Below are 25233 nucleotides of genomic sequence, written 5' to 3' on the forward strand. Positions count from 1 at the left end.
TAAAATAATATACATTTTTTTTGTCTGTCATGTTTTGGGTTAAAATAGTATATTTTTTTTTGTCTCATGTTTTGGGTTAAAATAGTATATTTTTTCTTCTGTCATGTTTTGGGTTAAAATAGTATATTTTTTCTTCTGTCATGTTTTGGGTTAAAATAGTATATTTTTCTTCTGTCATGTTTTGCATTAAAATAGTATATTTTTTTTCTGTCATGTTTTGGGTTAAAATAGTATATTTTTTTGTCTGTCATGTTTTGGGTTAAAATAGTATTTTTTTGTATGTCATGTTTTGGGTTAAAATAGTATATTTTTTGTCTGTAATATTTTGGGTTAAAATAGTATATTTTTTTGTCTGTCATGTTTTGGGTTAAAATAGTATATTTTTTTGTCTGTCATGTTTTGGGTTAAAATAGTATATTTTTTTTGTCTCTCATGTTTTGGGTTAAAATAGTATATTTTTTCTTCTGTCATGTTTTGGGTTATAATAGTATTTTTTTTTTGTCCGTCATGTTTTGGGTTAAAACAGTATACATTTTTTTTGTCTGTCATGTTTTGGGTTAAAATAGTATATTTTTTTTGTCTCATGTTTTGGGTTAAAATAGTATATTGTTTCTTCTGTCATGTTTTGCGTTAAAATAGTATAGTTTTTTGTCATGTTTTGCGTTAAAATAGTATATTTTTTCTTCTGCCATGTTTTGGGTTAAAATAGTATATTTTTTCTTCTGCCATGTTTTGGGTTAAAATAGTATATTTTTTCTTCTGTCATGTTTTGGGTTAAAATAGTATATTTTTTCTTGTCATTTTTTTGGGTTAAAATAGTATTTTTTTTTTGTCTGTCATGCTTTGGATTTAAATATATTTTTTGGGTGTCATGTATCAGTTAAAAATAACGTTCTTTTAAAATGTACTCCCTAGTTGCCTCCCTACGAGGACAGACACACAAGTTGAGTTTTTAACGTATGAAAAATACAGCTTATTAAAAAAAGGCACTTTGTATTGGGACAAAAAATGCAAATTTCTGTCTGAAAAAGATTTCTCTATCACTGACTGAGAACAGGAAAAACAGATACTACACTTTGCTCCTAGCGAAAAGGGCAAGTCAGTTTATTTTATTTTTTTAATGTAATATGTATATTTAATATGTATTCAATTTCTCCATTTTCAGAACCTCCATTTATACGAGGAACAGGAAGAGTTGGAGTCCATTATCAAACAAGCGGCCAAAGAACGTCTTCAACTCGAGAAACAGTTGGTCAAAGCCAAAATGGCGACACAAACTCAGGTGAGTTTTACATTTATAATTTTGCAAGGATAGAAAGATTAAAAAAAAAAAAAAATCCAATGAAGTTATCTCGTCTGATTTTGACAATTAGTCCTAAAGAGCATTTAAGCTGACAGATCAAATTTTTTTTTTTTGTCTTTTACATTTTCTCATCTAGTCCATTTTAAGTCCGATTTCTTGATGAATAAAATTGTAGTGAGAACAACGCGGAAGGCGAATGATAACCTGTGAACAAGGCTTTATTCATCAAGAAGTACAAGTATATAGGCTGTAACAACAGAGAAACACTCGTCTATCTGAAACCACTATCAATAATTTCCCCCAATCGTTATCTGTGCCTAAACCTAAACGTAGATTCCATGAACAAAGCTTCTTTCTTAAAACTGCACACCTGTGGAACTCTGTTCCGTTTTCCTGCTTTCTAACTGACTACAACATGGTTGTTTTTTTTTTGTTTTTTTTTTTTTACACAGTGATCACCACTTATCAAGGCCCGGAAGCCACTCAGGGATAAGGGTTATTGCAAGTACATTAAGTTAGTGAGGAGATTTGCTGAAGTGTTTACTTAAGGGGGCGGTTAATTAGGAATTTGTTAACATTGGACTTGAAGACATCCAAGTTGTAGTCCGGAGGGAAGCAGGCAGACGGAACAGAGTTCCACAGGCGTGCAGTTCTAAGGAAGAAGCTTTGTTCATGGAATCCGCGTTTAATGTAAACAAGTTCTTGATGAGCCGTTCCCCTTAAGTAATCCAATTTTACCAAATTTACGCTTCTAACTCTTACTATGATGTTGTCCTTTGACCACTGTACACTCTTTAACCCTTATCCTCGAGTGGGCTCTGGGTCTTGATAAGTGGTGATTCCCTTGTAAAAAAAAAAAAAAAAAAAATTTTTGATCATCATTCAATCCCAGACAACGTCAGGTCTCCCTGCAAGTATGAAATAATTACCCTAATAACTCCATGATTACATTTGACACCTTTATTCGACATTGGAGAACGCACGGATGATTGATTTGCTGTGAACTAAAACAAAGATCGAACACTGGACATTTAGCGTTCGGATCGATCGAAACACTGGGAGGCAGAGGATAAAGTCTGATGCTTCCGTAAGATTTATCATTAAGATGATGGAGTCCATATATTATTATGATGATGCCAATCGATATCGATCAAAATCAATCAATCAATAATTGATGACTGGTGATGAGAAGATATATATTATTCTCAAAAGATTCTTTTGTGGAGGCGGGAAAATAGGACCGAAAAATGATATTTGCAAAAAACAATAGATTCTTAGAATTTCCTGTGTATCTGAAATTTTTTTTTTTTTTTTTCCTGCAAATTTTTTGGAAGTATATTTTAGAAAACAGAGGTTGGGTTGGGTGGGGCAGTGAGAAGGGGGGTGGGGAAGTGTAGGCATCAAAAGAAAATGGGGAGGAATCTTCACAGTAGATTGTTTTGTAAATACATACCATTCTTTCTCAGTTTACCCTGTTCTAGTTTTTTCCATTGTCTTCTTTCTCCTCCTCCTCCTCTGTCCTCGTCATTCTTCGTTCTTTGCCTTCGTCCTCCTCTGTCTTCCTTTTTAAATTAAAAACACAAATAATTCCCTTTGCTTGCTTCCTTCTCCTCCTCCAACCTCCCCCTCCTTCCTTCTCCTTTGGTTCTCCTCCTATCTGCCTCCTCATCCTTCTGTCTTCCTCCTGCTCCTTGTCCTTCTGTTTTCCTCCTGTGTTCCTCCTCCTTCTATCTTCCTCCTCCTTTTCCTGCTGTGTTCCTCCTCCTCCTGTCTCCCTCCTCCTCACCCTCCTGTCTTCTTTCCTCCTCTTGTCTTCCTTCCTCCTCCTCCTCCTCTCTTCCTTTTCTTCCTCTCCCGTCTTTCTCCCCCATTTCCTCTGTCCTTCCTCTTTCTCCCCCTTCTCCTCCATCCTCCATCTTACTTTTTAAATTATAAACATGAATCATTCCCTTTGCTGATTTTTATTTTTCAGTCGGAATTTAAAAAAAAACATTTTTACATTTAATCAGTTGCCATGACAACACATACACATTAAAAAAAAATAAAACATACATTTTTTTTAAAAAATAACATATATACATTTTTTAAATAAACATATATACATTTTTCAAATAAACTATATACATTTTTTAAATAAACTATATACATTTTTTAAATAAACTATATACATTTTTTAAATAAACTATATACATTTTTTAAATAAATTATATACATTTTTTAAATAAATTATATATATTTTTCAAATAAACTATATACATTTTTTAAATAAACTATATACATTTTTCAAATAAACTATATACATTTTTTAAATAAACTATATACATTTTTTAAATAAACTATATACATTTTTTAAATAAACTATATACATTTTTTAAATAAACTATATACATTTTTTAAATAAACTATATACATTTTTTAAATAAACTATATACATTTTTTAAATAAACTATATACATTTTTTAAATAAACTATATACATCTTTTTAATAAACTATATACATTTTTTAAATAAACTATATACATTTTTTAATAAACTATATACATTTTTTAAATAAACTATATACATTTTTTAAATAAACTATATACATTTTTTAAATAAACTATATACATTTTTTAAATAAACTATATACATTTTTAAAATAAACTATATACATTTTTTAAATAAACTATATACATTTTTCAAATAAACTATATACATTTTTCAAATAAACTATATACATTTTTCAAATAAACTATATACATTTTTCAAATAAACTATATACATTTTTCAAATAAACTATATACATTTTTCAAATAAACTATATACATTTTTCAAATAAACTATATACATTTTTCAAATAAACTATATACATTTTTCAAATAAACTATATACATTTTTCAAATAAACTATATACATTTTTCAAATAAACTATATACATTTTTCAAATAAACTATAAAATTTTTTAAATAAACTATATACATTTTTCAAATAAACTATATACATTTTTCAAATAAACTATATACATTTTTCAAATTAACTATATACATTTTTTAAATAAACTATATACATTTTTCAAATAAACTATATACATTTTTCAAATAAACTATACATTTTTCAAATAAACTATATACATTTTTCAAATAAACTATATACATTTTTCAAATAAACTATATACATTTTTCAAATAAACTATATACATTTTTCAAATAAACTATATACATTTTTTAAATAAACTATATACAGAAGTAAATCACATCACATGGTACTACAACAACAACAACAACAACAACAAAAAAACAAAATCATTTTTAAATTGGCTAGCCAGAATCAAAGTTTGATATGTCAACTGAAATGCTATTTCGGTTTAACTTTTAAAATCTCAAAGGATAACTTTATATGTTAGATTTAAATTTTTGATATAAGCAGAATAAAATTAGCATGATGGTGTTATTTATTTATTAGAAGAATGACTCGACTCTGGATTGAATGAGGATCATCATTTTTTTTTTTTTTTTATTTTTTTTTTTTTTATTACATTTTCACCCCAAACAAGGCAAATTGCCACTTTGGTGTAGGGGGCTACTATCAGGGGCAACAACTACTGGGGTACTATGTAGGGATTTGGGCAGCAAGGTGTCGGTTCACGTTACACTTAAACATCTGCATGTCAGTACTGTTGGGGAAGCAGGGACCTGGAATGGAATTCCAGAGTCTAGCGGTTCTGGGGAAGAAACTATTGGAGTAAAAAGATCTTTTACATCTAGGGATCTCTACAGTGTGGGGGTGGGATTTAGCAGCCTGTCGGGTTTGTCGAGGGTGCTCACGTCGTGGGGGCACAAGTAATTGCAGTTCGTTAGAGCATTCACCATTAAAATACTTGTAGAAAAGGCAGAGGGATGCAACATTTCGTCGATGGGACAGAGGCTGAAGCTTAGATGCCAGTTCAGGGCCTATCAGATTTGCGACTCTCTTTTGAACCTTGTCAAGGAGCGAGAGACTAGTAGCAGATGCACCAGCCCAGATGTGGCAGCAATACTCCATACATGGGCGAATGGTGGCCTTATAGAGGTACAGGATACTTTCGGGTGTTAGTAGTTTTCTAGCACGGTAGAGAGAGCCCACCTTTCTTGCAGCGGCCCTGGCAATGCTTTCAATGTAATTGTTCCAACTCATGTTTCCTGTGAACGTTAGGCCAAGGAGTTTGAAAGATGGACTCTCAGATAAAGAGTCGTTGGCCATTGCTATGGGTGGTAGAGAGGGTTTCTTGTAATTATTGAATGAAACTAGTTTAGTCTTGGCAGCATTGAACGCGACCAACCACTTTTGTCCCCATTCCACTACAGATTGGAGGTCTTCCTCTAGTGTTTCTGCCATTTCTTTAGAAATGTGTTCATTTGTTTTCCTGTCGTGCCTGCCATAGAGTGTAGTGTCATCAGCATATATACCCATCTCAGAGGCAATGTTGTCGGGGAGGTCATTTATGAATATCAGGAACAATAGAGGTCCAAGGATAGAACCCTGGGGCACCCCCGCATTTATATCATCATTATGACCTTTTTTCCTATGTTCATGAACAACGTGGCGAACACTGTGGCGCAGTGGTTAGAGTACTGGGGAAAATTAATTGTATAAAGGTGATATTCTCCTGAAGGTTGAAGGTTCAATCCTCAGTGTGGGTGACAAAAAAAAAAAAATACAATTGCGGATTACTTAGGACCGCTATCCAACCATGGCTGACAGAACAAGAACATGCTACCCCCATGAAGTAAATAAAATTTTCTGCTCGAAATTCTGTTCAAATTCCCGAGTTGACAGAAATATTTCCGAATTCGACAAGATACACCTAAAGAAGATCGGAGGTTATATCAACCAAAACGTTGTGAAAATCACATACAAGATGAGAACAGTAGTTCGATGAATCTAAACAATACGAATAACCAATCCTCATCTCAAAAAATCAGGAACGCCATATTTGTTTTTACTCCCCATATTTTGCACCCTAATATAGTCAGAAAAATAAAAAGCTAGGGTGTGGGAAAACTCTAAACTATTATCTTATACATAGGGATTAAATGTAATTCAAGTTGGATATCCGCATTTTGATTTTTAAAGGAGGTTCTCACCCGATAAGTGAGAGAATTTGATATATATGATATCAAGTTCGTGTAAGTTGTATATATTTGAAGTTTTCGGCCATGATGGCTATCTTGTTAAAATGCACTTAGAGACTTGGATCGTTTCTAGAAAATGTTATGTATAAGATTCGAATGTCATAAAAATAGGATATATTTGATTTTTTTAATGAGGTTATGCCTTGATATGAGTGGAATTGTAGATTCAGGATCACTTGTATTGTTGCCCCACCCTCGTAAAATTTTATATAAGAATACACTTTCTTTTTTTTTCTTCCTTTTTTCTTTTTTTCTTCCTCTTCCTTTTTTCTTCCTCTTTTTTCTTCCTCTTTTCTTTCTTCCTCTTTTCTTTCTTCCTCTTTTCTTTCTTCCTCTTTTCTTTCTTCCTTTTTTCTTTTTCTTCCTTTTTTCTTTTTCTTCCTTTTTCTTTTTCTTTTCCTTCCTTTTTTCTTTTTTTTTCTTTTTTCTTTTCCTTTTTCTTCCTTTTTTCTTTTTCTTTTTTCTTTTTTCTCTTTCTTCCTTTTTTCTCTTTCTTTTTTTTCTCTTTCTCCCTTTTTTTCTCTTTCTTCCTTTTTTTTCTTTTTCTTCCTTTTTTCTTTTTCTTTTTTCTTTTTCTTTTTTCTTTTCCTTTTTTCTTCCTCTTCCTTTTTTCTTCCTCTTCCTTTTTTCTTCCTCTTCCTTTTTTCTTCCTCTTCCTTTTTTCTTTTTTTTTTCTTCTTCTTTCTTTTTTCTTCCTTTTCTTCTTCCTTTTTTCTTTTTCTTCCTTTTTTCTTTTTCTTTTTTTCTTTTTCCTTTTTTCTTTTTTTTTTTTTCTTCCTCTTCCTTTTTTCTTCCTCTTCCTTTTTTCTTCTTTTTTTTTCTTTTTCTTTTTCTTTTCCTTCCTTTTCTTTTTCTCCTTTTCTTTTTTCTTTTTCTTTTTTCTTCCTTTCCTTTTTTTTCTTTTTCTTCCTTTATTCTTTTTCTTCCTTTTTTCTTTTTCTTCCTTTATTCTTTTTCTTCTTCCTTCGTTTTCTTTTTTCTTTATTCCTTATTTCTCTTTTTCTTTATTTTTCTTTTTCCTTTTCCTCTTTCTCTTGTTCCTCTTTCTTCCTTCCTGTCTTTTTCGTCCTCTTTTTCTTTTTTCTCCCTCTCTTTCTTTTTCCTTCCTCTTTTTTTCCTTTTTCTTTTCTTCCCTCCTTTTTCTACTTATTTTACTTGTTTAAACTGCTTTCGGTTATCTTGAACTTTTAAACTCTGTAACCACTGTAAATTCTCTAACTTTTCTTCCTAGAGCAAACAGACATACATTTTTTAGAGATAGATTTATTTCATTTTTTTACAGTGAATAAATTTTGATCTCTTCATTATTCGATGCAAAAAAAAAAATTATTTTATCAAAGATCAAGTCTTTTAATTAGATTAAACATGGAAACAAAATTTAAAAAAAACATTTTGTTCAGGATTATTACGGTCTATTTAACTGAGTTTTTAATTTTTTAAATATCAATTTCGATTTATCAAAAAAAAAAAAAAAAATTTACCCGTTCTCAGCCCACGTCCAAGCAGGAAGATATGGATTGAGTTACTCTATCTAGAAAAAGAAGAGATGTTGCGAGTTTGTCTCTGCTTTATCGTTATTTTCATGGCATGTGCTCGGCTGAGCTCCATTCTATGATCCTCCGCGCCAAACTTTCACAAGAAACACCCGTCTAGCAGAAAACACTATCAATAAGCCCACCTTACTCTTTATCTGTGCCTAAACCTAAGCGTAGATTCCATGAGCAAAGACAGGCTCAGATCTGGTAAGATTTAAGACAGATTGAATCTGGAAGGTATTAGGAGAGGTGTGCAGGAGACTTAGATGGTATGGCCACACTGAAAGATTGGATGGGAGTTTGTAGGTTAGTAGATGTAGAACAGTTGTGGTAGCAGGTTCAGTTAACAGGGAAGATCAAGAAAAGCTTGGTGGGAAGTGATAAGAATGAACTTAAGAGAAAGATGGATAAATAAAGACCTGGACAGAGATATTATATATTTGTTGTATCATAAAGGGGATCGTGTGTGATCGTCTAGTCAGAGTTAATGTCATGTGATCCTCTAGTGGTTCTGTCTATTTGTTCATATGCCGTTGTGTGTGTGTGTGTGGTACATGTCATGCATTTTCCCACATACCTTCTGCGTCTTGGATGTTGGTCCATCTGGAATCATCTCGTCTTGGAGGGGAGACCTGGTACCTGTTTTGGACGAAGATTCAATCACTCCAAGACAAGGAATTGGTTTTATAGTTTATTTCAATTTCCAGATGTCTCGCAGAAGATGGAAAGTGAAACTCTGGCTTGTGTGGTTCTGTTCTACACACGTCAGCGTCCCCCCCCCCAGTGACAGGGAGGAGAGAGGAGACAACAATGAAGCCGTCCGTTCTCTTCTAAGTCTAAACCAAATCTCTACAATTCAGCTAACCTGATCACGTGACTCACACGCAATCTGATCAGCTGATCTTGATTTCCGGTCACTACGATATAATTTACACACCTCCCCCCCTCTCTCTCTAGATCCATTCCGCTGATTTCGGTGTATGAGGTTCCGCCACAACTAAGTTGTTCGGAAATTCTAATTGGGAGACAAAATATGACAGCATGCCAAAAGATAGACTGACTCAAATTGAAACATATTTTATAATGGAGATTAAATAAGGAATATCTGCCTTACACATGACTAAAATGTTAGTTTTATTTTGCTGTCTTTAACTGCCCCCCCCCCTTATTTTTTTGCTGATGCAGAGACTTTGTTATTAAAAGACAAAATTTTTGTCAAATAATTTTCAATATTCATTGTCAATTAAATAAAATTAACATCGTTTCGGAAACGATAGTACAATCTAGTTGATTTTGTTTGTTTTCCTTTTGAAACTGATTTTCAATTCAAAATCATGAATCATTTTATTCAATATTAAAATAGCTCTAGGATATCTATACCTTTTGAGCTTATTATATATCTACAGTACAACGAGCACTGTTTTCTTTTAATAGTATTAATACATTTATTAGTATATTAAAATATACTCTGCTTTTTAGACTCCAGGTCTAATTCCCTCTAAAAAATAGAAAAAAAAAAACAAGCACCCAAGTTTGCCCAGCTGGGCAAACTTGGGTGCTTGTACTGGAAAAATATCCAGTAAATAAAACGTTGTATAGTAAATTATTTATTTTTTTATTTTTTTTTATTTTTTTGCATTTCCATACATCAAACATGGATATAAATATCACTAAAACACTCGCTGGGTCATAAGCTTCATTTCATACCGCTTGCCTGCCTGCGTCTGTCTGTCTCTCTCTCTCTCACTCACTCACACACACACACACACACACACACACACAGTACAAAAATTTATAATAGGATATATGTACACACTTCACTAACATCTGAAGGAAAACATGCCAAGCATTACCACCAACCACCATGCTATGTAAAAAAAAAAAAAAAGGAAAATCTGTATTTCCTGATGAACATTTTGTTATGAATCAAAATTTTGAATTTAATTTTAAATAAGCCAAAAACTATATCAGGGCTCTACATTGCGAGTGAAACAGTCGCATTTCCAAGTGATTTTTCAAAATGGCAACTAGAAATAATGAAACGCTTATTTTTTGGCGATTGCGTTTCTTTCACTGACAATTTTCTGAGTGAAAAATATCTTTTCAACTTTTTTTATATAAAATGAACAAAATTAAATTATTTAAACAATAAAAAGTTAATAGAACAAGAGTTCAAAATAGACTTCGTAGCCTCGTAGGAGATGTCCTTTTCTCTTCCTTGCAACCTCTATCTCACAGAAGAGATGTTGCGAGTTTGTCTCTGATGTATCGTTATTTTCATGGAAAGTGTTCGACTGAACTTCAACCTATTGTCCCCCCTCGCAAAACTTTCACAAGAAACACTCGTCTAGCTGTAAACACTATCACTAATTCCCCCCACACTTTATCTGTGCCTAAACCTAAACGTAGATTCCATGAACAAAGCTTTTTTATTAGAACTGCACGCCTGTGGAATTGTCTTCCGTTTTCCTGCTTTCCGGCTGACTACAATATGGTTGTCTTCAAGTCTAACGTAAAAAAGTTCTTGATGAGCCGTTCCATATAAGTTATCAAATTTACCAAATTTTCATTACTAATGATTATTATATTGTCCAATTTCTACTGTACATTCTTTAACCCTTATCCTTGAGTGGCCTCTTAGCCTTGATAATGAGTTGATACCTATGAAAAAAAAAAAAAAAAGAAAAAGTCCAATGTGAACAAGTTCTAATTGAATTGTCCCCCTAAATAATCCAAGTTACAACATTCCCACTGTTTACTATGCTAAAATCACAATGACTAATGTATACCTATTAACCCTTATCCTCGAGTGGCCTCTGGGCCTTGATAAGTGGTGACTCCCTTGTAAAGAAAAAAAAAAAAAAACTTTTTTTTGTGTCAACTAATTATCAATATTCATTGTCAATTTAAATAAAATAAACATCGTTTAAGAAATGATCGTACAATCTAGTAAATTTTGTTTATTTTCCTTGTGAAACTGATTTTTAATTCAAAATTTTGAATCGTTTTACTCAATATTAAAATAGCTCTAGAATATCTATACCCATTGAGCTTATTATATATCTACAGTATTATGATCACTGTTTTTTTTGTTTTTTTTTTAATAGTGTTGATACATTTACTAGTATATTAAAATAAACTCTGCTCTTTAAACTCCAGGTCTAATTCTCTCTAAAAAAAATTACAAAAAAATATATATGTACACACTTCGCTAACATCTGAAGGAGAACATGCCAAGCATTACCACCAACCACCATGCTAGGTAAAAAAAAAAATACGGTATCACTGGTAGAATACTTAACATAAATAAATCCTTCTTACCACCTGACGAAGGCCAGAGGAATAGCTGGCCAAAACGTTGTGAATAAACAAAACCAATAAAAGATGAAAAACAACAACTAATAAAGATGAGACTAATAGTCCGAAATAAAAAATAAATTAATATATATAATGCTCATCTCAAAAATGAATTCCAATTAAGGAATAATATATATACCAAAAAAAAAGAGAAGAAAAATCTGTATTTCCTGATGAACATTTTGTTATGAATCAAAATTTTGAATTTAATTTTAAACAAGCCAAAAACTGTCTTTGTCATGTTTTTGGCATGCATATCTATGTGGTCTTGCTTTTGGTTAATTTTCAGCAAAATCTAATGGTCGGAAAAGATTCTATGTCCTGGAAAGTGCTATTCTTGGCCAAAGCGGGGGAGGGCAGAGCGGTTCTCTAGATATATCTAAGACTTTTGACAGGGTATGGCATGAGGGTCTCCTCAGGAAAATTAGATAATACGGTATCACTGGTAGAATACTTAACATAAATAAATCCTTCTTACCACCTGACGAAGGCCAGAGGAATAGTTGGCCGAAACGTTGTGAATAAAACAAACCAATAAAAGATGAAAAACAACAACTAATAAAGATGAGAATAATAGTCCGAAATAAAAATAAATTAATATATATATAATGCTCATCTCAAAAATGAATTCCAATCAAGGAATAATATATATACCAATCGGTACGGACCCGACTATGGAAGATCAGATAATAAATAAATGTGGATTTATAAGATCAAAGAATCCAACCTTGATCGCCCTTCGGGGCCCGTGGTGCAGTTGATAGAGACGTTGAATCAGTTCCAGATAAACATTGTCTGAAGATAGCGGTTTCAATCTCACCCAAAGTGTGCCAGAGGTTAATTGGCCAAAATGTGGTGAGACGACAACAACTACGGATGGCAGCGATGGCTGAGAATGCAGTTAGGAGATTCGAAGTTCCTATCCGTCGCGGTTACCACCTGACGAAGGCCAGAGGAATAGTTGGCCAAAACGTTGTGAATAAAACAAAACCAATAAAAGATTAAAAAAACAGCAACTAATAAAGATGAGAATAACAGTCCTAAATAAAAATAAATTGAGCCTTCTTAGATGAGAGAAAAATCCATGTTGTCTTCGACGGTCGTACATCTAAACAATATGCTATAAATGCGGGGGTGCCCTAGGGTTCTATCCTTGGACCTCTATTGTTCCTGATATTCATAAATGACCTCCCCCAACAAAATTGCCTCTGAGATGGGTATATATGCTGATGACACTACACTCTATGGCAGGCACGACAGGAAAACGAATGAACACATTTCTAAAGAAATGGCAGAAACATTAGAGGATGACCTCCAATCTGTGGTGGAATGGGGGACAAAAGTGGTTGGTCGCGTTCAATGCCGCCAAGACTAAACTAGTTTCATTCAATAATTACAAGAAACCCTCTCTACCACCTATAGCAATGGCCAACGACTCTTTATCTGAGAGTATATCTTTCAAACTCCTTGGCCTAACGTTCACAGGAAACATGAGTTGGAACAATTACATTGAAGGCATTGCCAGGGCCGCTGCAAGAAAGGTGGGCTCTCTCTACCGTGCTAGACAACTACTAAGACCAGAAAGTATCCTGTACCTCTATAAGACCACCATTCGCCCATGTATGGAGTATTGCTGTCACATCTGGGCTGGTATATCTGCTACTAGTCTCTCGCTCCTTGACAAGGTTCAAAAGAGAGTCGCAAATCTGATAGGCCCTGAACTGGTATCTAAGCTTCAGCCTCTGTCCCATCGACGAAATGTTGCATCCCTCTGCCTTTTCTAGAAGTATTTTAGTGGTGAATGCTCTGACGAACTGCAATCACTTGTGCCCCCACGGCGTGAACACCCTCGATAAACCCGACAGGCTGCTAAATCCCACCCCCACACTGTAGAGATCCCTAGATGTAAAAGATCTTTTTACTCCAATAGTTTCTTCCCCAGAACCGCTAGACTCTGGAATTCCATTCCAGGTCCCTGCTTCCCCAACAGTACTGATATGCAGAAGTTCAAGTGTAACGTGAACCGACATCTTGCTGGCCAAATCCCTACATAGTACCCCAGTAGTTGTTGCCCCTGATAGTAGCCCCTACACTAAAGTAGCAATTTGCCTTTTTTGGAGTGAAAATGTAATAAAAAATTTTTTTGACCCCCTTGGGACGCAACCAGAATTTTTATGAAAAATTTGCGAATGTTACATTTCCTCCCTAACTTCATGCAAAATTTCAGAAAAACGTAACGAGTAATTATTGAGAATTTTGGAAATGAATGGACGAACAGACGAGAGTGAATTCTAAGGCAAATTAAATAGGAACAAAACACAGTGCAATATATAATACACATGCATATAAACAAATACCGTAACCAGGGGTTGAAAAAACATTGCATTCCACATTGTAACCTGAAAAAAATCCGAATAAGTCGATGGACCAATAAGTAAATGTTTGCTTATTGAAAAAAAAAAAAAAATTGTTTTTGTCTTTAAACCGTTAAATTTTAAATTTTGCATTCCATATCAACAGTAGACGTTTTATTACTTAATACATATATATCTATCTATATATATATCTATATATATATATATATATATATATATATATATATATATATATATATATATATAAAGTAGATTGTAGTTTGCTTGAAGCATTGTTGAAGAAAATTATAAGGTAAAATTAAAAGCCAAGAACAATGCGAGATTTTTTTTTTTATAGAGTAAAATTAAATGAAAACAAAAGAAATAAATTTCTTTTTTTTGTTGTTTGTTTTTTCTTTTTCACACAAATTTTAACTCTAAACAACAGTCATTTTTTTTTTCTGTTGTATTTATAACACCATTGAATACAACAGAAAAAAAAAATGACTGTTGTTTAGAGTTAAAATTTGTGTGAAAAAGAAAAAACAAACAACAAAAAAAGAAATTTATTTCTTTTGTTTTCAGTTAATTTTACTCTATATAAAAAAAAAATCTCGCATTGTTCTTGGCTTTTAATTTTACCTTATAATATATATATATATATATATATATATATATATAAAATATATTTTAGTCATCGACATACAGACCTGTTTCGTTGTTTCACAACTCATCAGTGCCGCTAGACTAACACCTCTCCCAAGCCGAGGATCGAACCTAGAACCGTCGTGATGACAGTCGGCAGTCCTACCCCTTGACTACGGAATCGGTGGCCGAAATTAACCTGTCCGAACGATTATTTAAATAAACATCGGTCCGCTACTCGTAGAGGGCTCAAACGTTTGTTTGTAAACAAATCGCGAGCTTCGCATTATTTCAGCTAAATTAAGTAGCGAGTAAGATAATTTTCGAGAGTGCTCTACCAAAGAGGGGAGCTTTATAAAATATATTTTTATCATCGACATACAGACCTGTTTCGTTGTTTCACAACTCATCAGTGCCGCTAGACTAACACCTCTCCCAAGCCGAGGATCGAACCTAGAACCGTCGTGATGACAGTCGGCAGTCCTACCCCTTGACTACGGAATCGGTGGCCAAATTTATATATATATATATATATATATATATATATATGTATACATATATATGTATACATATATATGTATATATATATATGTATATATATATATGTATATATATATATGTATACATATATATGTATACATATATATGTATACATATATATGTATAAATTTATATATATATATATATATGTATACAATAGAACCCTGGGATACGGCATTAAAAATTAGTAACAAAATACAGTACAGATAGAGATTTCTTAGCCTTCAGGTCAAGATCAAAGTGTAGTATCTGTTCTTCAGATGCTACACTTCAATTTCTTGTTCTCTGTTAGTGGAGGAGAAATCCTTGACGACTGAGACAACTTTTTGTTTTTGTTCCTTTCTCCATGTTAAAAAACGACCTTGGTGTCTAACTCTGCCCTTGTGGGGAGGCAAAGTAAATAGGAACAAAATACAGTGCAATATATAATACACGTGCATATAATCAAATAACATTACAGATAACACCGTAAGGCGGGGCAAATATCGTAACCAGGGGTTGGAAAACATTGCATTCCACATTGTAACCTGAAAAAAAACGTATCCTAGGGTCACCGTATTCCGGGGTTCTACTGCGTGTGTGTGTGTGTGTGTATATATATATATATAGGGTGACCCCAAAAAACCCCCAAAACCATAGAAAGTATATCTAGAACATATGCTGTAGAACGGAGAAAAAAAGGCCAAAGACCCTGGTGTTTTTATGTGATGTTTTGAATATAATGAACTAGTTATGACCAAAGTTTCATTGTATTCAGACAAAACACGAAGAAACGAGGCCTAATTAGAGTTGGGCCCGTTTTTTTATGGGTCACCCTGTGTGCGTGTGTGTGTGTATGTGTATATATATATATATATATATATATATATATATATATATATATATATATATAAGAGCAAACAGTTAATAAAACAGGTTAAAAAACACTTTGAAAAAGAGTTAAAAACATATTGAATCTGAAAAGGAAACACTTCATAAGTGGATAGTCCTTAATCTGCGGAGTTTCGAAGAAATACTTTCCTTCTCATCAGAGGGTAGGAATTAGCAAAATGCGGGATCGGATTTTGCATGCAAAAGTATTTGATGAAACTACAAGTAAGTCAAAGATCTTACTTGATAACAAAAACGTGAAGCAGAGGGAATATGGTGAAGAAAAAGGTGATTACACGTGAATGGATAGTCTGGTGAAAGGTAAATTATCCAATGATGGTAAAATCCAAAAATATAACTCCAAGAAAGTTAATTGAGTTTCCATTTGCACAAGTATTTTATTTTATATATCTATATGTATTTCAAACTTTTACCAAGTAAGCTCTATGGCTTACTTGTAGTTTCATTAAATACTTTGCAAGCAAAATCCGATTCCGCATTTTGCTAATTCCTACCCTCTGATGAGAAGGAAAGTATTTCTTTCGAAACTCCACAGATTAAGGACAATCCACTTAATTTGTGTCTCCTTTTTGAAAATTAAATGTTTTTAACTTAAAGTGTTTTTAAAATGTTTTATTAATTTTCTGTTCTTTATATATGTATGTGTATATATATATATCTATAAAAGTGAACGTGTCTGTGTGAGTGTCTGTGTACATTTTCCTACGCAATAACTCTGTCAATTTTTAGTCTACAGACTCGAAATTTGATATACAGGGTACTGAGATTTGAAAAAATCTTTGTGATCGATTTTCGGCCAGAAATTTGGCTGGTAAGGGGTCAAAGTTCAACGTTTTGACCTTTGCGAACTCTACCAAACTCCTCCGCCAATTTTGGGTCTAAACACTTGAAATTTTAGATATAGGTTCCTTGGACATGGATCTAACTTAATAAAGTGATTTGAGCCCAAAACAAATGTTAAAGGTGTCATAATAGGGGTCAAAGTTAAAAAATATTTACCGCTTTTTTTTTTTTTTTCTCAACATACACCTCCAAACACCTGGGCAACGCCGTGCTGAAATGCTAGTATATATATATATATATATATATATATATATATATATAATTATTTTTTTACTATAATAATTAAATACCTACAGACACTAGTGTTTCATCCTTTCGGGATTCTTCAGTGCAGGGTGTCACGATTACTACCAGTCGAACGATTCGAACCCCGCGACACGAGACATCTCTGGCTCGATTAGCGGAGGCCGTATCCATTCGGCTACCATTAATCATGTGAAATAGCGTTGAATTTTAAACATTTTAATTTAAATGTTCATTATGTCAGACAGACAGTGATCAAATCGTTATACGATGATCTACGCATAAGAGCTAAATTGACCGACTTTTTAATTCAACAGAAAGTGCTCAACGATAAGAAACGTATTTCTTAAAGGGGCTGTCATAATTATTTTTTTACTATAATAATTAAATACCTACAGACACTAGTGTTTCATCCTTTCGGGATTCTTCAGTGCAGGGTGTCACGATTACTACCAGTCGAACGATTCGAACCCCGCGACACGAGACATCTCTGGCTCGATTAGCGGAGGCCGTATATATATATATATATATATATATATTTGGGATAAGGCCAATAAAGATACGGTAACAAATTTTCCATGACAAGACTAATAGGTCCGATACAATCGGATGAAAAGAGATGTCAAGAATTTATTATTAAAATTTGGGCGCGCATATTTATTGCCTAAGCTTGACCTCTGAAGGAACCAATCATGAAATTTCTAAGGTAATGTATAAAAAAACAATATGGCTTCATTTCTTTTAAACGTTATTAATATATTAGCTTTATTTATCCGGAGTTGTTCAGGAGTTTTTATTTTCACTTTTTTTTCCTTTATAATTTGGATTGTTTGAACGATTTGGTCTACTGTTCTCGACCTCAGCGTTTTTTTTTTTTTTTTTAATTTTTATTTTATTTTATTTTTTTTATTTTATTTATTTATTTATTTATTTTTTTTTTTTTTTTTTATTTATTATTTTTTTTTTTTTTTTATTTTTTTTTTTTTATTTTTTTTTTTTTATTTATTTATTTTTTTTTTAATTTTTTTTTTTTTTTTTAATTTTTTTTTTTTATTTTTTTTTTTTTTTTTACTCACGTTCACCCCTAACGAGGTATATCGCCACTGGAATGTGAAAGGCTTCTATCTGGAAAATATATACATATAGAAAAGATTAACAAGATGTTAGTTTACATCACGTTTAAACTTCTGCATATCAGTACAGTCAGGGAAGCAGGTAGCAGGAAGGGAATTCCAAAGTGTAGCTGTTTGAAGGACAGAACTATTAAAGTAGAAACCTTTCTGGCATTTAGGGAATTTATTGCTAAGCAGGTTTGTTGGGGATGTATATGTCGAGGGGGCACAAGTGTTCATCAAAGCACATTCAGTTAAAATATTTGTAAAACAGGCACAAGGATGCAACATTGCGGTGATGGGACAGGGGTTGGAGCTTAGTTGACAAAGTGGGATCTATTTTTTTTTTTTTTAATTCCATTTTCACCCCAAACAAGTCACAGTGCCACTTTGAAGTAGGAAGTTATTATCAGTGACCTAAGTTGCAGGGATACTATATAGAGAGTTGAACAGCAAGATGTTCACATTACACTTGAACTTCTGCATGTCAGTACAGTTGAGGAAGCAGGGACCCAGAAGGGAATTCCAAAGTCTAACAGTTATGAGGAAGACATTATCAAAGTATAAGGCTTTCTTACATCTAGGGATCACTACTGTGAAGGGGTGGGACTTTGCTGCTTATCGGGTTTTGACAGGAGTATTTACATCGAGGGGGGTACAGGGCGCGTAGTTCGTTGGAGCATCCACCATTAAAATACTTGTAGAACAGCTTTTCTTCCAATTTTCAGATTTTAATCATGTCAAAACGAACTTTATTTCGTTTTGACGGATTGATTGTTTCTATTTCTTCCGATGAGTTAAGGGAAAAATAGATTCACTGATTGATATAATTATTAAGTGATTGATTTTGCGCTACGAAACAGATACTGTCAAGAATTGTAAGGGTCAACTGAATTAAAGGAATAAATTGTAAGACGGTCAACATCATGAAATTTGGAATATAGACTTTTGTTATTCATAAAGGTGGGCTCTCTCTACCGTGCTAGACAACTACTAACACCCGAAAGTATCCTGTACCTCTATAAGACCACCATTCGCCCATGTATGGAGTATTGCTGTCACATTTGGGCTGGTGCATCTGCTACTAGTCTCTCGCTCCTTAACAAGGTTAAAAAGAGAGTTGCAAACCTGATAGGCCTTGAACTGGCATCTAAACTTCAACCTCTGTCCCATCGACGAAATGTTGCATCTCTCTGCCTGTTCTACATGATACAAAAACACCCTTCATAACTCTTGCGAAGCCTCAAGTATTCAGCTACTGACAAGATTGGTGGTGAATGCTCTGACGAACTGCAGACACTTGTGCCCCCACGACGTAGACACCCTCGACAAACCAGACAGGCAGCTAAATCCCACCCCCACACAATAGAGATCCCTAGATGTAAAGATCTTTCTACTCCAGTAGTTTCTTCCCCAGAACCGCTAGACTCTGGAATTCCATTCCAGGTTCCTGCTTCCCTAACTGTACTGACATGCAGAAGTTCAAGTGAAACGTGAACTGACATCTTGCTGCCAAAATCCCTACATAGTGCCCCAGTAGTTGCTGCCCCTGATAGTAGCCCCCTACACCAAAGTGGCAATTTGCCTTGTTTGGAGTGAAAATGTAATAAAAAAAAAAAAATAAATAAATAAAAAGATAGATATTCGAATGTTCCATTAAAGTTCTTTATCTCTCAAACACTGAGTAATGAAGTTGCGAACATAATTTCCCTCTCCCCAATTAACCATTTTCATACGTTGTAGTTTATGTTTCATTTTGGTCTCTTGGTCTTAATTGATTCCAGGACAAGAATTTATCTAGTCTGGCGGAGTATTCAGCTTCGTGCTATTACTTGAGGTAACATCATTTGGAGAAGGTGCACCATTCCTCGGAAAAGCTGTGGGGTAGCCGTAGTGAGGAGATCTTATTTGGGCTGCGAATACTATGTGATTTTTAATATTTGGTCAAGGTTTACTTCTATGGAAAAAAGTATCCTCATGCCAGATTGTTCTGGAAAACCCCTGTACAGCGAGACCTTAGACACTCGAGGATAGTGTCTAGTAGGCATTCAAGTTCTATATATATATTTATGTGCGTTAAAGTGATTGTGCCGTATATAAATATATATATATATATATATTCATATTCATGTATGGAACAATCACTTTAACACACCAGTTCTTGCCAGATCACAGAAGTTAAACAATGTTGAGCTAGCCAGTATCAGGTTGGTGACTATTTGGGAAGGCGAGGCGCTGTATCACTAGGTAAGATACCAGGTTGAGAAACTGTTGCAGTCTATCCTTCTCTCGAGGGTAGATGGGATTCTCTTAAGCTGTGGTAGACTAGTGATGGCACCATGATACAAAAACACCCTTCATAACTCTGGCGAAGCCTCAAGTATTCAGCTACTGACAAGATTTGAATTACACTACAAACTCGTGCCGTGAGTTCAATCTCGGCTAAAGCTGCGCTGGATGGATGGATGGATATATTTATCTCACAAAAAATTGCATTCTGTAATGTTTATATATATTTATTATTTTTTTGCAAATGTTTTAACAACAAAAGTTTTCTTTTTCTTTTTTTGGAACACACGCACACAAACACACGCATACACAGACTATAATAAGAACCATTAGTGATGCATGTTTTTTTTTTTTTTTTTGTTTTGTGTTCTCAATATTTTTGGATACGCGATATCAAGACTTACACTGTGCAAATTTATATGTTTATTAGTGACGGCATATTGTAATTTTAGTAACCGTTCGTTTATGAAGCACAGAATTGGATTCTGAAATATGAGAATTATCAGAGCTCAGTAAATCGTAAACTCAAGATTATGTTAGGTCTATGTTTTTAATAGCCAGTAGTGAAAACAGAATCGGTGGAAAGTGTAGAATTAGTTCCGATGACAACTGGGAGTAGTGGTAGGACTTAATATTTAGAGAGAAAAGTAGGGACTTCTTCTTTTAAAGATGTTGTGATGGTGATGCAGTGTAGTATTTTAATATCACAGATGAATGTGTATAAAATGGTGTTCGGAAGCTAGTGGCTATTAGCCTCGATGTATGTAATTTATATGTGTCATCTGTTAATTGTCTGTATTTTTGAGATGAGGTGTTTTCATTGATTGAGATTGTCGGACTGACTTCCTCATCTGGGTTGTTATCGTCACAACGTTTCGGACGTTTTGCCCTCCGGCCTTCATCAGGTGTTTTGTATCGAACTGGGGAACCGTTTGTTAGGAGTCTCGAACCCAACCCTTTATTATTATTACAGGGGTACCGTGTTCGGACTCCAGCTAGGCTCTTGGACATAGTTGCTGATTCTCTGTTTTGAATGTTACTTTTCACTGCCTTCGCTCAGTATTGAACTCAGCACCTTTGGGTAACTGTAAACTTTGATACAACATAAGACATTTTTTTTTATAACATGAATAAGTTAGCCAAATAAATCAGTAGTAGGTAATACAACTCGGCCATATGTCACTAATACATATGGCCGAGTGGTCCTAGACAATCTCAATCAGTGCCATCTGTTGTTGCAAATTTATGATACTTTGGTCCGTAGGGGAATTTCATCAGTCATTTCATTACATAGGAGATATATATATAGTTAGATTTTTAATAAATAAATAAGAATTACTAAGTGTTGCATATTAATTGTTCTATCATAAAGAGGATCGTGTGTGTGATCGTCTAGTTGTTCTATTTGTTCATGTGCCGTTGTGTGTGTGTGGTACATGTATTTTTCAACATACCTTCATGCGTTATCGATGTTGGTCCATCTGGAAACATCTCGTCTTGGAGGGGAGACCTGGTATCTGTTTTGGACGAAAATTTATTTCACTCCAAGACGAGGAATTGGTTTTAAATTATTTTTTTCAATTTCCAGATGTCTTGCAGAAGGATAGAAAGTGAAACTCTGGCTTGTGTCGTTCTTTTCTATATACGTCAGCGTTCCTCCCTCCAGTGAAGGGGAGGAGACAACGGTGAAGCCGTCCGTCCTCTTCTAAGTCTAAACCAAATCTCTACGATTCAGTTAACTTGATCACATGACTAATACGCAATCCGATCAGCTGTCCCTGACTTCCGGTCAACGTGTCTCAATATAATTTACACATCTCCCTCTCTCTCTCTCTCTCTCTCCCTCTCTCTCTCTCGTCATTCTATATAGTATGGGATGATAAGTAGTCTAATGGATTAATCCTAATCTTATAAACACAACATTGATAAATTAAAAAAAAATATATCCATTTTGAATTTGGAGATAAAGACGAATCTCCCAGGTAAGGAAGACATTTTTTTTTATAACATGAATAAGTTAGCCAAATAAATCAGTAGTAGGTAACTAGATCCAATATCTGGAACATTTTTTGTTCTTGTGATTAAGGGAGGTGGTGTTTGATCAACACAGCTGGGGAGCCGTGGTTTTATATCTGTTTATAAATCTCCAAAACAGGGTTTCATGGTAATCAACTGATGATCCTTTAAATTAAAATTAGTACTATAGTAAATTCGAGAGAGCAAGTTGATGCATTGATTGCAGGTGATTAAATGACTTACTGACTAAATAGTTTTCTAACGAATGATAAAAAATATAAAAACTAAATGTTTTTATATATAGTTTTAAAGATTAAAAACTTTGAAGGCATATATATATATATATGCCTTTGCCAAAGGGCGAATGAACTCTTTTTTTCTGGGTCAACGGCCAACTAGCACCGTGTATATTTGTGTGTGTATGTGTGGATTGGGGTAGAGAGGGCTCCCGTAAGCCGTGGTGAAGGCAACCTTTCTAGGAGAAGCAAATCTCTGATTTAAAAAACCATAAAGCGGAAGACGAGTACCCGCATTAAGCTGGTCTGCAGTTTAATTTGTTGCTGGCTATCTTGCTCTTGCTTGTTGCTGGATCTCAACATTTTGAACCGAGAGAGAGAGACTTAGCTGTCGTACAAAGCTAAGACTGGGTAACATCATATTTGTATAGATGCTCCCTCAGACATTTGGGCTCATGGATTTTAAATGTCTGAGGGAGTGGCACTCGTCTGACAAGACGTTGCAATCATCATGTCATATATATATATATATATAGATTATTGGTCCATCTGGAAACATCTGAAATATATATATAGGTTATTTGGCTTCTTAAAATTTCTACATCATATAGCCACATGTGGTACATGAACATTCAGACCAACCGTGATTAACATCACAACGGACTACTATCCACAGTTAGCGTATCCTTCAGTCTTAAAGAGAGCAGAGGTGCGCATGATGAGGACCACCATTGATGATGGGTGAATAGGCCGATCTTGGATTTGCATAGTTAGACAGTAATTATTCTCTGAATTTTACCTTGTGGATACAAATCTTATCTGTTTGATATATATATATATATAAAATATATTTTAGTCATCGACATACAGACCTGTTTCGTTGTTTCACAACTCATCAGTGCCGCTAGACTAACACCTCTCCCAAGCCGAGGATCGAACCTAGAACCGTCGTGATGACAGTCGGCAGTCCTACCCCCTGACTACGGAATCGGTGGCCGAAATTAAATTGTCCGAACGTCAATTTAAATAAACATCCGTCCGCTACTCGTAGAGGGCTCAAACGTTTGTTTGTAAACAAATCGCGAGCTTCGCATTATTTCAGCTAAATTAAGTAGCGAGTAAGATAATTTACGAGAGTGCTCTACCGAAGAGGGGAGCTTTATAAAATATATTTTAGTCATCGACATACAGACCTGTTTCGTTGTTTCACAACTCATCAGTGCCGCTAGACTAATATATATAAATATATATATATATATATATATATATATATATATTTGCTTTCTCTCTGATTCTCTCTCCTCTGATCTTAAGCATGTGGTACAATGGGGGAAAAAGGTGCTGGTTACTTTTAATGCATCTAAAACCAAGATATCTTTACATCATCAACACTCTGATCCCCACCTGGCATCAATTGAAATGAATGGCTCTCATCTTGGGAGGCTCCATGTTTTGACAAGCTTCTGGGCTTGACCTTTTACTCCTGATCTGAAATGGAACACGTACATCAAATCCGTTGCCAAGGTCGATGGAAAGACGGTTGGATCCTTCAATCGATCCAGTAGATATCTCACTGCTGATGCAATAATCTACCTCCATAAAAGCCAGGTACATCCAAAGATGGAGTATTGCTGTCACATCTGGGCAGAGGCTGCTAGAAAGACCATATCCTGCCTTGACAGCATTCAAAATAGACTTCGTAGCCTCTTTCTCACAGAAGAGATGTTACGAGCCTGTCTCTACTTTATCATTATTTTCATGTCAAGTGCTCGTCTGAGCTCCAATCCTTTAGAAACACTCATCTAGCTATCAATAGTTTCCCACACTCTTTATGGTAGATTCCAAGAAAAAAAACTTCTTTCTTAGAACTGCACACCTGTGGAACTCTGTTCCGTTTGCCTGCTTTCCAGCTGACTACAATATGTCCATCTTCAAGTCTAATGTGAACAAGTTCTTGATGAGCCGTTCCCCTTAAGTAATCCAATTTACCAAATTTACACTTCTAACGATTGCTACGATATAGTCTCTTTGACTACTGTATACTGTTTAACCCTTATCCTTGAGTGGCTTCTGGGCTTTGATAAGTAGTGACTCCTTTGTGAAAAAAAAAAGTATGTATGAAGCAATTCTGCATAAACAGATTCAAGTACACGCATAATTAATCTTTGTGCACAAACCAATAAGTTTTCACGATGACGGCTTCGAATATCTTACATGTTGCAGACAAAATGTTGGCAATGGTTGCCACTGGCACATATAACACTTGAAGGTGACTATTACCATATCTACCCGAGCAAAACAAGTATATGTGGGGAGAGGTTAAATAATTTGGCAACACTCCATGATTTTTCAGAGAGGTGTCCTCAAAGAAAGAAAGGAAAAAAATTCTTACTCTTCTTTATTTCCTTATTTCCTCCATGACTCTCTTTTTGGTACTCCTCTCTCTCTCTCCTTTCTTTTTGGTACTCCTCTCTCTCTCTCCTTTCTTTTTGGTACTCCTCTCTCTCTCTCTCCTTTCTTTTTGGTACTCCTCTCTCTCTCTCCTTTCTTTTTGGTACTCCTCTCTCTCTCTCCTTTCTTTTTGGTACTCCTCTCTCTCTCTCCTTTCTTTTTGGTACTCCTCTCTCTCTCTCCTTTCTTTTTGGTACTCCTCTCTCTCTCTCCTTTCTTTTTGGTACTCCTCTCTCTCTCTCCTTTCTTTTTGGTACTCCTCTCTCTC

General features: G+C 34.3%; 1 protein-coding gene across 19 annotated transcripts in view; it reads left to right on the forward strand.

The window, feature by feature from the left end:
- LOC145270654 (RIMS-binding protein 2-like) overlaps positions 1-25233 on the forward strand; it is a 1565000-nt gene that overhangs the window by 630415 nt on the left and 909352 nt on the right. For all 19 annotated transcript variants that reach the window (XM_080126270.1, XM_080126275.1, XM_080126269.1 and 16 more), the window contains one exon: positions 1166-1282. In XM_080126270.1, the coding sequence (XP_079982396.1) occupies positions 1166-1282 (117 nt within the window). The remainder of the gene's footprint in view (positions 1-1165; positions 1283-25233) is intronic.

The sequence above is a fragment of the Euprymna scolopes genome, chromosome 46 (assembly GCF_053919585.1).
Source record: "Euprymna scolopes isolate OS-2025 chromosome 46, ASM5391958v1, whole genome shotgun sequence".
Taxonomy (NCBI): Eukaryota; Metazoa; Mollusca; class Cephalopoda; order Sepiida; family Sepiolidae; genus Euprymna; species Euprymna scolopes.